Source organism: Haemorhous mexicanus, chromosome 10 (genome assembly GCF_027477595.1).
Source record: "Haemorhous mexicanus isolate bHaeMex1 chromosome 10, bHaeMex1.pri, whole genome shotgun sequence".
Classification (NCBI taxonomy): domain Eukaryota; kingdom Metazoa; phylum Chordata; class Aves; order Passeriformes; family Fringillidae; genus Haemorhous; species Haemorhous mexicanus.
Genome location: NC_082350.1, coordinates 12,055,045 through 12,067,138, shown reverse-complemented (window position 1 = coordinate 12,067,138; position 12,094 = coordinate 12,055,045). Strand labels below are relative to the sequence as shown.

The 12,094-nt window shown below is 35.3% G+C and overlaps 1 protein-coding gene across 7 annotated transcripts in view; it reads left to right on the top strand.

Annotated features, from left to right (window-relative positions):
• Positions 1-12,094, top strand: part of XRN1 (5'-3' exoribonuclease 1) — a 38,545-nt gene that overhangs the window by 10,537 nt on the left and 15,914 nt on the right. For all 7 annotated transcript variants that reach the window (XR_009487663.1, XR_009487664.1, XM_059855367.1 and 4 more), the window contains exons 11-28: positions 163-226; positions 894-999; positions 1,581-1,670; positions 1,809-1,965; positions 2,307-2,426; positions 3,124-3,293; positions 4,093-4,213; positions 4,306-4,404; positions 5,529-5,632; positions 6,118-6,249; positions 7,481-7,643; positions 7,785-7,898; positions 8,367-8,465; positions 8,626-8,741; positions 9,559-9,705; positions 10,019-10,108; positions 11,068-11,203; positions 11,924-11,980. Coding sequence is in view for 5 of the 7 variants with exons in the window: in XM_059855367.1 (XP_059711350.1) it covers positions 163-226; positions 894-999; positions 1,581-1,670; positions 1,809-1,965; positions 2,307-2,426; positions 3,124-3,293; positions 4,093-4,213; positions 4,306-4,404; positions 5,529-5,632; positions 6,118-6,249; positions 7,481-7,643; positions 7,785-7,898; positions 8,367-8,465; positions 8,626-8,741; positions 9,559-9,705; positions 10,019-10,108; positions 11,068-11,203; positions 11,924-11,980 (2,085 nt within the window). In the remaining 2 variants the exon portion in view is untranslated. The remainder of the gene's footprint in view (positions 1-162; positions 227-893; positions 1,000-1,580; positions 1,671-1,808; positions 1,966-2,306; positions 2,427-3,123; positions 3,294-4,092; positions 4,214-4,305; positions 4,405-5,528; positions 5,633-6,117; positions 6,250-7,480; positions 7,644-7,784; positions 7,899-8,366; positions 8,466-8,625; positions 8,742-9,558; positions 9,706-10,018; positions 10,109-11,067; positions 11,204-11,923; positions 11,981-12,094) is intronic.

Genomic DNA, 12,094 nt, shown 5'->3' with positions numbered 1-12,094 from the left:
GCTTAAATAATTTTCTTGAAGCAATTGTAAGAGAAGGAAATGGGGTTTATAATAAATAATATTTATACATTTTTGATTGTAGCATTTTGAGTTGCAGGTGTTGAATGGGGTTCGTGCATATTAACTTGTATTTTTACATTATCTCAAATCTTAATTTAATAGGCTCAGGAAAATTCTATATCTTTGGCTGCTTTAGAAAAAAATGAAGGTGAAGTGACCCCTAAAAGTAAGTGCAAATAATTTTTCCATACACATATAACAAAAAATGTGTGTATAGATTTCAAAGAACTGTAAGAATTGCATGTCAGAGATGAGCTTAATCAGAATGCAAGACATACCGTCATCTGTTGTAAGTGGAACTGCTCTGATGAGAGAGAGTGGGGCTAAAGCTTTAGAGGTGCTTCTTCCCTGCCCTCTATTTCTATGATGAGTTAAAGGAATTAGTGAACAAACTAATAGCTTTAGGATTTTTGGTTGTGGTTGGTTTTAAACTCATTCTACTTGTAGGAAATGTTTCTTGCTCATGTTTTGAAATTAATTGTCAAAAATGCATGAATATTACTGCATGATATTAGATGATGTTGCTAAACATAATTAAATTTTAAAATTCATTTTAATATTTTCTCAGTCTTTTTTATGATGGCTTATGTTATCTTCTCTTTTCTTGTAACTGGGCTAAAAATGGGTTGCCTGTCTTAAAAATTCCAGAATTTCTTTGGGTAAAAGTTTTGTTTGATTGTTTCATGTTAATTTAAATGCAAGGAAAGTGTGAGTACCTATAGTTTTGAATTGAGGAGTAAAGTTATGGCATTATGTCAGAAGTGAATGTTTTCAACCTTTCTGTAGTAAAGAAGTGAATGTTAATCCTTTTTTTTTGGTGCCTGGTTTTCCAGCCACATTGGAAGATGAACCAGAAGATGATGATCTGTTTGAAACTGAGTTTAGGCAATACAAAAGAACTTACTACATGACTAAAATGGGTGTAGAAGTGGTGTCTGAGTAAGTATATACTTCTTTTTTTATTCCTAAGTGCTGAAGACAAGTCTTTGTAGATATGTACTTGAGACATACATTTGTAAATGTGTATTAGAGATGTTTTTCAAGAGTGCGTAGTGATGGGACAAGGCATAGTGGCTTCAAACTGAAAGGGGGTAGGTTTAAGAAGAAATTCTTTACTGTGAGGGTGGCAAGGCACTGGAGCAGGTTGCCCAGAGGAGTTGTTGGTGTCCTATCTCTGAAAGTGTTCAAGGCCAGGGCTTGGATGGGGCTTTGAGCAGTCTGGTCTGTGGAAGGTGTCCCTAGATTCTAGTAAAAGACAGAATATTCATCCCATGTCAAAAGCAGAGAACACTTGGCAGAGTACTGCAGTGGTGATGATTTTGCCTAATGCAACAAGAGCTGCAAATCAAGTCTTCTGTAATAAGTATTTGAAGACCAGAGAGGAAATGAATCCAGAAAATCATGGTATTATTAGGTTCCCAAAATGTTCTATCTTCATCCCTATGTACAAGGTGCTGAGTACTTTTTATATACCAGTGAAAATGAGAAAACTGATAGGTATCTTTCCTTTTTCTTTTAAGTGCCTTCTTAGCTGATCAAGCTGAATGTTATGTCCAGGCAATACAATGGATTTTGCATTATTATTACCATGGAGTTCAATCATGGAGCTGGTGAGAAAAAACATTAAATGGGAGACTGCTGAATGATAGAGTGGTATTTCATTTAATGTAGTTTGGTTTGTTTCTGATCTGTGAACACTGCTGTGCTCTGATTAAGTCATGTCACTTTGGGGATTTTTTAACCTGCAGGTATTACCCTTACCATTATGCACCTTACCTGTCAGATATTCACAACATCAGTGAACTCAAAATCAAGTTTGAACTTGGAAAACCTTTCATGCCATTTGAACAGCTTCTTGCTGTACTTCCAGCAGCTAGCAAAGATCTGCTACCTAAATGTTACCAGGTAAGATATAGAATTAAATTGCATTATCTATCTACTGGTTACTCATTGTCGGCTTTATTTTATTTTACTCTATTCTTTGTGGTTTTGCATGTCTTGTTCATTAAATTCTATCTCTACATTTTAGATGTATGGTTAAATAGTCTACTTGTTACTATATGTAGTGCATTGTAAACTTAGTAATAAATACAAAATTTTACATTTGCTAAGCAATTTCCAGCTAGGGCAGTTAAACATTTCATTCCTGTACAGCATTGAATTGGTTTTAATACCAGCCTTCCTTTGTCACTTCCTACAATTAGTGCTAAATTGCCATTGATGTCATCTCTATTGTATTTTCCTAGCATTTGATGACTAGTCAAGACTCTCCAATTATAGAATATTATCCACCTGATTTTAAAACTGACCTAAATGGTAAACAGCAGGAATGGGAAGCTGTAGTATTAATCCCGTTTATTGATGAGGTAAGTTCTTTCAGCATGTGCTGTCCATAAAAGCTGCATTACAAAACTTCTGAATTTCTTAATTTATCAACAGTTAGACATGCAATTAAGTGGAAGTTTAAATTAATACTTGATAACACCACAGAAAAAATATAAATGTTTGCTGCTTGGGGAGTAAGTCTAGATTAAGTTACCACAAGCAAAGTTAGTTTTAGGTGGTAGAAGTCCTAAGTAATGGCTATAGACTTTGTGTTGTTAATGTTTTTAATTAGCTATTCAAATATTTTGGTTCAGTTTCTCTGAGAAAAATATTCTGTTCCTGTGTACATATAAAAATAGAGAGCATCTGTAGGAAAAAGAAAATTAACATTTGAAAAAAATAAAGTATTTTTTCAGTAAATCCTTCACATGAACACCAGTAATAAGGAAGCATTAATGGAAAGCAATAAAATAGTTCTTTGCTTTTGCATGTAGGACAACAGTGTTAGACAGGGCTACCCTTTGGAAATAGGCTTGCAGAAAGGTGATTATTCTCCAAAGCCATTCCATGGTAATTGTTCAGAGAGCATTTTTATCAGGAACATGAGAAAGGGTGAGGCTGCAGCTGGACAATGAGAACATAGGGTATCTGGATTTCTTGGGTTACTTTCCCAGTGTAGTTTTCTCCATGCTAATTTTTGTTGCCAGTTTCACATGTGCTAATTCCTCTAAAATTTAGAAACGACTGCTGCAGGCCATGGAATCCTGTAATAAGGGCTTAAAAGAAGAGGAGAAACGAAGAAACACTCACAGTGCTTGCTTGATGTACTGGTATGACAAAGATGCTGAGTTCCAGTACCTGTCACCATGGCCAGAGAAATTCCCTGCAATAGAACGATGCCACACGAGGTAATGCTGTGTAACTATTTTAGAGCAGGCTAAAAGTAGTTGGAGGATTTTTACTAACATTTTAACCAAACCTTGCATATGCCAATATGTAAACTGAGAAATTAAAAATATGGAATTAGGTCTTGCCTGCTTTGGATGGTACAGTAAAGGTATTTGTCCCTTCAGATGTTACTTTGCAAAACAGATGAACCAGTGCTAGGTTGTCAAAAACAATCCAGAGAATAACTAAACTTTGTATGACAGAGGATGAAAACTGGTCTAAATATCTGATAAATAGTGATCATTTACTGGCATGCTAATTCCAGAGTGTTTTTTTTAAATGTAAGCATTTGGATCCAGTGCAGAGAATTAAACACAAATTTGTTTTTCACCTTCTCACTGAAAGTAGCCAGCTTCATTTCACACGAACTGAAGATGAAATGGAAACATGAATTTAACAGTAATCAAACTTAAAGCAGAGTAGAGGAGGAATACTTGTTGCTGGATTACAGTCGGTAAAGAAGGGACAGTTGTGAAGATGAATGATACTATATGGAACCATTGCTAGTTAGAATTCAGTAATTACAATTATTTCGGAGTGAGTTTCCATATATCCTGAAGTTTTGTCTTTTTCCTAATGAATAGTCTCTCTGCAGCAATAGCATGGAGTTTTTAATAGTCCTTTCTATATATTCCAAGTGACATAAATTAGTTGCTGGAAAGCAGAGGGTTTTTCAATTAATGAGTGAATGAGTAATGATTTTTTTCTAGAGATGTAGGTCAATCTGCATGAGCAAATGTTGTGCCACTTCTTTTTTAGGTATAAAACAATACCTTTGAATGCTTGGCATGTAGAAATAACCCACAATAAGATAACTAAAATCAACAAGAGTGCACTGTATTTTTGTGGATTTCCTACTTTAAAGCACATTAAGCATAAGGTAAAGATTTTTCTCTTCCAACATTTCAATTGTATGTAGTAGATAACTATGTAAGAGCTCAAGTTTTGTGTGCTGTTTTGTTTTTTACCCAGTTCTATCTTAAAAAAAGTGGTGTACAAGTGTTTCAGCAAAGCAGCCATGGAGAGAACATGATGTTGGAAATCATAGTTGATGAGAACTCAAAGGACCAGGTAAGCATTCAGCTCCTAACAAAAAACCAAAACCGAACAAACCCCCCCCCCCCCCCAAAAAAAAAAAACAACCTCCACAGCTGGACAAAAGGCTTGTTAAGAAGTTTGAATTTTTTAAATGATCAGATTTGAGGTGTTTAAATGCTAAATTTGGGTGGGAAACACTGTAGAATTTTGGGTATCTGCTAAAATCATTTATCATTTTCCAGACTTTACAGTATGAAGGATCAGTGTCCTTAGTTGAGTTTCTGGCCTTTCTCTGTGGTAGCATTTAGATGTTCTTGGCTAAGGATCTGGTGGCTAATGAATGCTATAAATGCAGAGGAAGAGTCTGCAGACCAGTGGTGTTTGTCTTTTGTCTGACTGAAGAGTTGACCACTTAAAAAGAAAAAGTGTTTCCTTTTAATTAACAAAGCAGACTTAACGCCTTCCACTCTAAGGAGGCTGTTTGATAGAGAAATTAGAGAGAAGAGTCAAAGTAGCAAATGACAAGTGCAGAACAGAAAAAAAATCAGAAATAAATAAAATAGGGGACAGAGGAGGAAAACAATATAGTATGATATGATTTTACAGCACAGGGATAGGAAGAGTACATACATATTCAAGATACATGGCAAGAAAAATCAAATAGGCCTAATTAATATATTAAAAAATAGCAGAGACTCCTTAGAAAAAAAGAACATAATGTGAGGCTGAATTTACAGATGCTAGCAAATTGTGGACATAAAAGTTATTCCTTTTTGTCAATGTGATATATAAGTAAAATATATCATACAAAATACTTTGGTAATCTCAAATGGTCATTTTATTTATTGTGTCCCAGAGACACAAATAGTTTTAAGCGATTTAACAAAGAAGTACTTAGCAAACCTATATGAGACATACAAATTATCCCAGGTCTTCCAGGTAACACATGTAACATGTTAAGAGCCACATTTTTAATCAGGGATTATGTAACCTGTATCAAATATATTTTAGTAAGATAAAATGAGTTTTTTATTCTGCAAGAAAATCTGTTATTAAACTACTGTAGTTTTCATTGCAAAAACAACTTGGAAATACTGTAACAAAAATCTTTTAGTATGTTAAACAATTTGTAATAATACTTCTGGGGTTTTTTTCAGATGGTAGAAAATGTTGCCAGTTCAGTACTTGGAAAACGAGTTTTTGTTAACTGGCCCCACCTTGAAGAAGCCAGAGTTGTTGCCGTGTCAGATGGAGAAACTAAGTAAGAGTTACCTGATATGTAGTTCTTTGTTGTCTCATTGGTTTTTTTCAAATTAGGTTCCTTGTGCTGCACAGAAAATTTAATTTTATTGTAAAACTAACAACCAATTAGTCCAGATGTAATAAAGGCTGCTTGGTGAAGAATGTTTAACATTGTTCTGAGGTTTGGTTGCCTCTGTTGCAGTCTAGTCTTTCACTGTGTAGAAGCCTGGGAGAGCGCTTTCTTAGTTTTGAGGGGAAAAGGCATGCACAGAAATTCATGCTGTGAACATTTCTGTACAATCCTCCTTTATGAATAGCACATATACTGGTATTTTTTATTAAAAACATGCTGTGGCCCATTGCGGAAGGGATAGAGAAAACAATGCTGCAAGTCTTCACATCCTTAACAAGTAATTTCTAACAATTTCCAGTTTTGCTCACAATTGGTTATGTCTAGGTTAATCTTACTTGGTTAAATTTTCAATCTGTCATAATATTCTCAAGGTTTTATTTGGAAGAACCACATGGCACACAGAAGCTTTACATGGGAAATGCAGTGCCCCCAACTAAAGTGGCTTATGTTGGAGATAAGGAGCAAAGCATGTGGGTAAAAGAAGTTCAAGGCATTTCAGAGCAGTAAGTAACTTCAAAAATTAAAGTGTAGCTTTGCATTTTATGTCTTAGCTGTGTTTTGTTCCTGTATTACAGAACTAAGTAGCACAGAAGAGCTGCTGTATACTTGATGATAAAGGTTAATCAAGTCTGCTTAAATTTAAAACAACAACATAAAAGAGCTTATGTTGCAATTTCAGAATATATGGAGTCTGTTTTGAGGTAACTAAAGGTAGATGCTGTTACAAAAGAACTCTTAAGTGAATGAGTTTCAGTATTTATTCTCCCTCTCAATTTTCTGTTCTGGTGTTAGCAATCTTCAGTTGTAGGAAGTATGTAGAAAGAAGCAATACAGAATCAGCTTGCAACTCAAATAGCTTAGCTTTGTTAAATTTGAAAACAGCTCTTGCTTTTCTAGAGTGTGGGTGCTCAGTAGACTCTAAATGAGTTACTGTAGTTTTGATGCTGGTCCTAAAATCACAGTTATGTGATAAAAAGGGGTTACCTTTCTAAGGATCCTTAGGTGCCCAGTACACTAGATGGATAGCACCTGAAGATGCATCTGGAACATAAAGCACATAAAATTCTTATGTGTTCAGCCAGTTAGCATAACTGACAAGAATCCCCAGTTAGAGGCATAAGTGATGAGGTAAATCCCCCTTGGTTCAACCCTTACTGAATTCCTCCCCCCCCCACTCCCCTTAGACAGGAACTAAACTTTGTTTATGAAAATGTGTCTTGGAGAGCTGGCTTCAACCTTGGCTTCCCAGAGAATCTAACCTTGGACCTCCAGCTTGGAGCTGCCAAGGAATTTATTTTGTCTTTCTGTCTAACACAGTAGGTAAAATGCTAGCTATGAATGCTGTGATAGGCTAGAGAGCTACAAATGTATATGTAAACATTATAAAGAATATATAAAAGTAAAAAGGCAAAAATCAATCTGGCTCCAGTTTGGCATTTCATTATCTGTCATTTGAGTCAACTGATTTAATTACCCCTAACCCTTCCACTGTAAAGATTAAATGTGCTTAAATTAATACTCTGAGCTCTGTAGTGATGGCTGTGCAACAACAGGTAAACAATTTGTTAAGCCCTTTATTCTGGGTATTTTTTGTAAAATAAGAAGAAAACTATTAGAATCCTCTTTTAAAGAGGGTTTTTTATTTTATTTAATTTTACTTCAATAAATTAATTCTACCCTCTTGGTTTAGTTCTGTTTCTTGTAATGAAGCTAAATGTTCTGCTTTGTGTTCAGGTACCAGAGAAGGAAAGGAATAATTATCCATGAAACATCAGTAGTTGTTTATGCTCAGTTACTCACTGGGAATAGATATCAACTTAACCAAAATGGAGAAGTTTATTTGGAAAAACAGTGGTCTAAACAAGTTCTTCCTTTTGTTTACCAAACAGTTGTCAAGGTAAATATACAAGTTCAGTACTTTCTCTGAATTATTTCAGACTCAGACTGTGTTTTAAACTGTCTATTTATATAAACTTTGTAACTACTCTACTGGAACTGAATGATATTTAAGATTACCACTGTTGTCTCTTTCATGTAGGATATCAAAGCCTTTGACTCTCGTTTTTCAAGCATCAAAACTTTGGATGATTTGTTTCCTCCTGGAAGTACAGCCTTCATGCTGGGATCTCCTTACTATGGCTGCATGGGAGAAGTTAGTTCCAGTAATTTCATAATTTTTCCCTGTAGATTTTTTCTTTTTGTAAGCCTAAAATAATCTAAGATGTTGTGTGACAGTAGTGGCCATTTGCTAGCTGAAATTTTTAATCTAGGATTCCTTGGTGGTTTAGTCTGAGAAAGAGAGGGATCTGGTGTTTTCCCTATTCTTCTTGCTTGTGTAAGAGGAAAAAGCAGAACTTGAATACAGGATTCTTTTTATTAGTTCTTTGGGAAAATACATAAAGTTCCCATTTGTGTTACTTTCAGTCATGAATTCCTTTGGTTTAATACTGACTGATTGGCTCTATGAAGAAGCAAGGTACAGGTCAAGGCAAGGTGATAAAACCCAAAGCATCCCTGTGCCTACTGCAGCAAAATTGTTGATAAAGTAGAACACGGGGTGTGTTATCCAAAGACTGCTTCACTTTTATAGCACTTGTAACCTATTGTGTTTCTCTCCAAGGTTCATGATTCACATGATGTGATCCCAGAGGGCAGAATCCGGGTAGTTTTTAATATTCCATGTGAACCCCAGCTTGATACTTTAATACAGAACCAGCATGTGAGTGCTTCTGCTTTTCTAGTAAAAGCTTAAACAATGTATCAAATAGATTTTGCAATGGTAAATGTCTTTCAGAGATGTTTCTACATAATTCATTTGCCATTTGTATAAAAAAAATCCTTTAGACATTGCCAATATGTTTTGTTTGTTTGTTTTAAAGAAATATTCTGTGAAATACAATCCTGCATATGTTTTGGCCAGCCGTCTTGGAGTAAGTGGATATCTTGTCTCCAGATTTACAGGGAGTATCTTCATTGGAAGAGGATCAAAGAAGAAGTAAGTTCCTTTTGTGAATTTTGACTGTAGAGAAGCTTCTAAACTCTACAGAATTTTTGCTGTGTTTAGGTGCTGTTTTCATGAAGTGCACACTCTTGTGATTTGAAGCTTTCTTTAAAGTATATTTGCTGTAAACTCAGTTGATATGCAGTGCTTTTTTTCTGTCAGAAGCATGTTTTAATTTTTTGTTTACTGGACAGTTCTGTTTGCTTTCATATTGTAGACAGACATAAAATTGACTTTCCTGGTTAGCCACTTGCAAAATTGAATTAGAAGTTTAAACTGGCTTTGCCATACTGAGAATAAAAAAGTGAAGTCAGGATCTAATTTCATTTTTACTGCTACTATAAATGGAGATTAATTTTACTTGTAGCTTCTTTTCAGAACTAGTTAAGACTGCTTAAAATACATGAGGGAGGCAATCCATGTAGTCCTGTGAATGTCAGATTGTGATTCCTCTGTAAAGATATGGTTGATGGATGCCTTAGCATCTTCTTGTGATCTAATGTGTACATTTCTTCCTGATGGATTGTTCAAGGACATCCTTCTGCACCTTGGTAAATGCCAGGTTGATTGTGGTTGATTAGATGTCAATTAAGAAAGAAATGTAAAATATTTCCTACCCTCCTCTGCAATGAAGGATAGGCACACAGGTGGACAAGTAGCACAGCACAGCTTTTGGCTGTGACATTTACAGCTGACACAATGTTAGCAAGTAAACAATACAATGAATTTACTTTTTCTGTGGTTTAAGGCCTTGAATGTATGTAAATACGCACACATATTTGCAAGTTAATGAACTTTTTCTTCTTTCCAGTCCTCATGGTGATCACAAAGCAAATGTGGGGCTAAACCTGAAGTTCAATAAGAAAAATGAAGAAGTTCCTGGCTATACTAAGAAAGTTGGAAATGAATGGATGTATTCTTCTGCAGTAGAACAACTACTTGCTGAGTATTTAGAAAGGTAAATGATTGGATATGAGCTTCATCCAAATTTCCCACCTTTGTATCAATCACTGGAATTTGTCCTCTGGTCACAGATCTTCTAAGAACAATGAGTTTGTTTATTTTATTGCAGTGTTCTATTTTGGGATAGAGTAATTGTGTTAGCAGCTTGCCTTTGGTAAATGAGCAGTATAATACTAAATTAAGTAAAAAGTAACCCATCATGGCTTCACAACTTTTGAAACCCAGCAGACTTGGTTTCGATGGGGCTTTTTTGTGGTCTATGCTGATGTGAAACTAAAGTTATCTTCCATATATTGGGGGGTTTTTAGGGTGCCTGAACTATTTAATTATGTAGCCAAGAACAGCCAGGAAGATATCTGCTACGAAGATGACATTTGGCCTGGAGAGGATGAGAATGGGTAAGCCATGGTCCTTATCTCTTTTCTACAATAAGGAGAATAAAGACTGGCAGTTGTGAAATTGGTAATGATCATGCAATGGCTGCTGTGTAAGTGAAACCTTGCTGTTCCTCCAGCAGCCTGATTGTTCAGTGAAACAAACTGAAAACATTATTTGAATGCTGTACTTTTCAGTCATGGAGTCCAAGTTTCTGCCAGACTTCAACCTCTAGTCCTTTAAATGAGAAATATAATTTTCAGTGGCTATTTCATAATTATTGCTTTTAAAATAGCCTACAGTAAGCATAGCTATGACTAGTCATAAATAAATTTTTTTAAAATAGCCAATAATTGTGGTAATTGTCTAAAATCACTTGGAATTTGAAAAATAAATCCGAGATCTGAGTTGGAAGTATTTTGCACATTTTTAGTTTACATTTGCATAGGAGAAAAATAGCAACCTTGGTTCCAAACACAACATAGTGACTTGAAAAAGCTTTAGTTATTAGACAATAAACCCAATCCATGGGCTTTAGTCAGTAAATCTACAGGACTCTTACTTCATGATACACCAGTGTGGGACTCCTCTTGTAGAAGAATCTCAGATTTTTATTCCATTTTCCCAAAGAGTCTTCCCCTGGTCAAGTTCTTTGTTCCTGTGTTGTAAGAAACAGCTGGTCACAGGACCAGTAATCACGTCTGGACACTGTTTGTAGGTTGGATGCAAACTTAATTTGCTGAATACTTTTAATTAATTTAATAATTTTTTTTCCTGAAACAAAACTTTGTTATAGTTTTGAAACAGTACTGGGTAATTCTGACTTTTCTTAAGTCATACAAAACCTTTAGATTCCATTACTTCATGGATATATACAATCAGTGTTCCTGAATGATAATACTTGACTGATTAAATTAGGGAACACAGTAAAATGCCTGGTTCATGCAGCTAATAGCTTTCATTCGTGCCATTTTTTATTCAGAGCTGAGAAAGTGCAAGAAATTGTTGCCTGGTTAAAAGCACATCCTGTGTCTGCTTTGTCTCGCTCGTCTTGTGACTTGCAAATTTTGGATGCAGCCATTGTTGAGAAAATTGAAGAAGAAGTGGAGAAATGCAAGGTACACAGCTTGGTGTCATTGTGAGCAGGAGTGAACCAAAAAGCAGTGCTCGTTATATTTGCAGTTCTTGAATTTAAATAAGACAATTGAAGATTACTTGCCATTCCAAAGAAAAAGGACACAGAATATAATGTAAAATCTGTATTTGTAATATTACCCCAGAAATTCAGAAGAGCTCATTATTAATCTTTGTAAGAAATTCACTCTTCCAGGGGTGATTTATCAGCAGTGGGACATACTCTGAGCTGTGCCTTTTGGCAGTTTTGTAAAGGAGCAGGTATCAGTATATATTGAAAAATACTGAAGTGCTCTTTTTATGTGAAATCCCAGCTGTTCTTCCCTTGCAGTTTCTCTTTGGTCTGCAGAAAAGTAGAAAGTTATTTTCTGCAGACCAGAGGATGAAAAAAGTGGCCAAGGAAATTACTGAAGTAAAAGCTAAGGACAAAGCCAAATGAAATCATGGGCTGATGTTTTTTGAAATAACTTGCAAGGACACCTTAGAAAATTGGTGTGACATCTGGAATTAGGTAACTAATGGTTTGGTACGAAATCCAACATGTTTTAAAAACTAGACTTAAACTAAAGACTTCATTAAATCTCTATACCAGTATCTAAACGAAACTAAAGAATTCTACGTGATCTTTTCAGGAATTCTGTTTCACGTATTCCAGTGCTTGTTCCTACACTAGTTTGTAAAGACTTTCTGTTCCTTTCCTTTAGCAGAGGAAGAGCAATAAGAAGGTGCGAGTAACTGTGAAACCCCATTTGCTGTACAGAGTAAGTGATATCAATGGGTTGGGGGGGGTTGTGGTTTAAGTTGTCCAGATCATAACTTATTTTACCTAAGCTTACCAACTTCAGGAGAATAGAATTTTATGACAGTGTTGATGA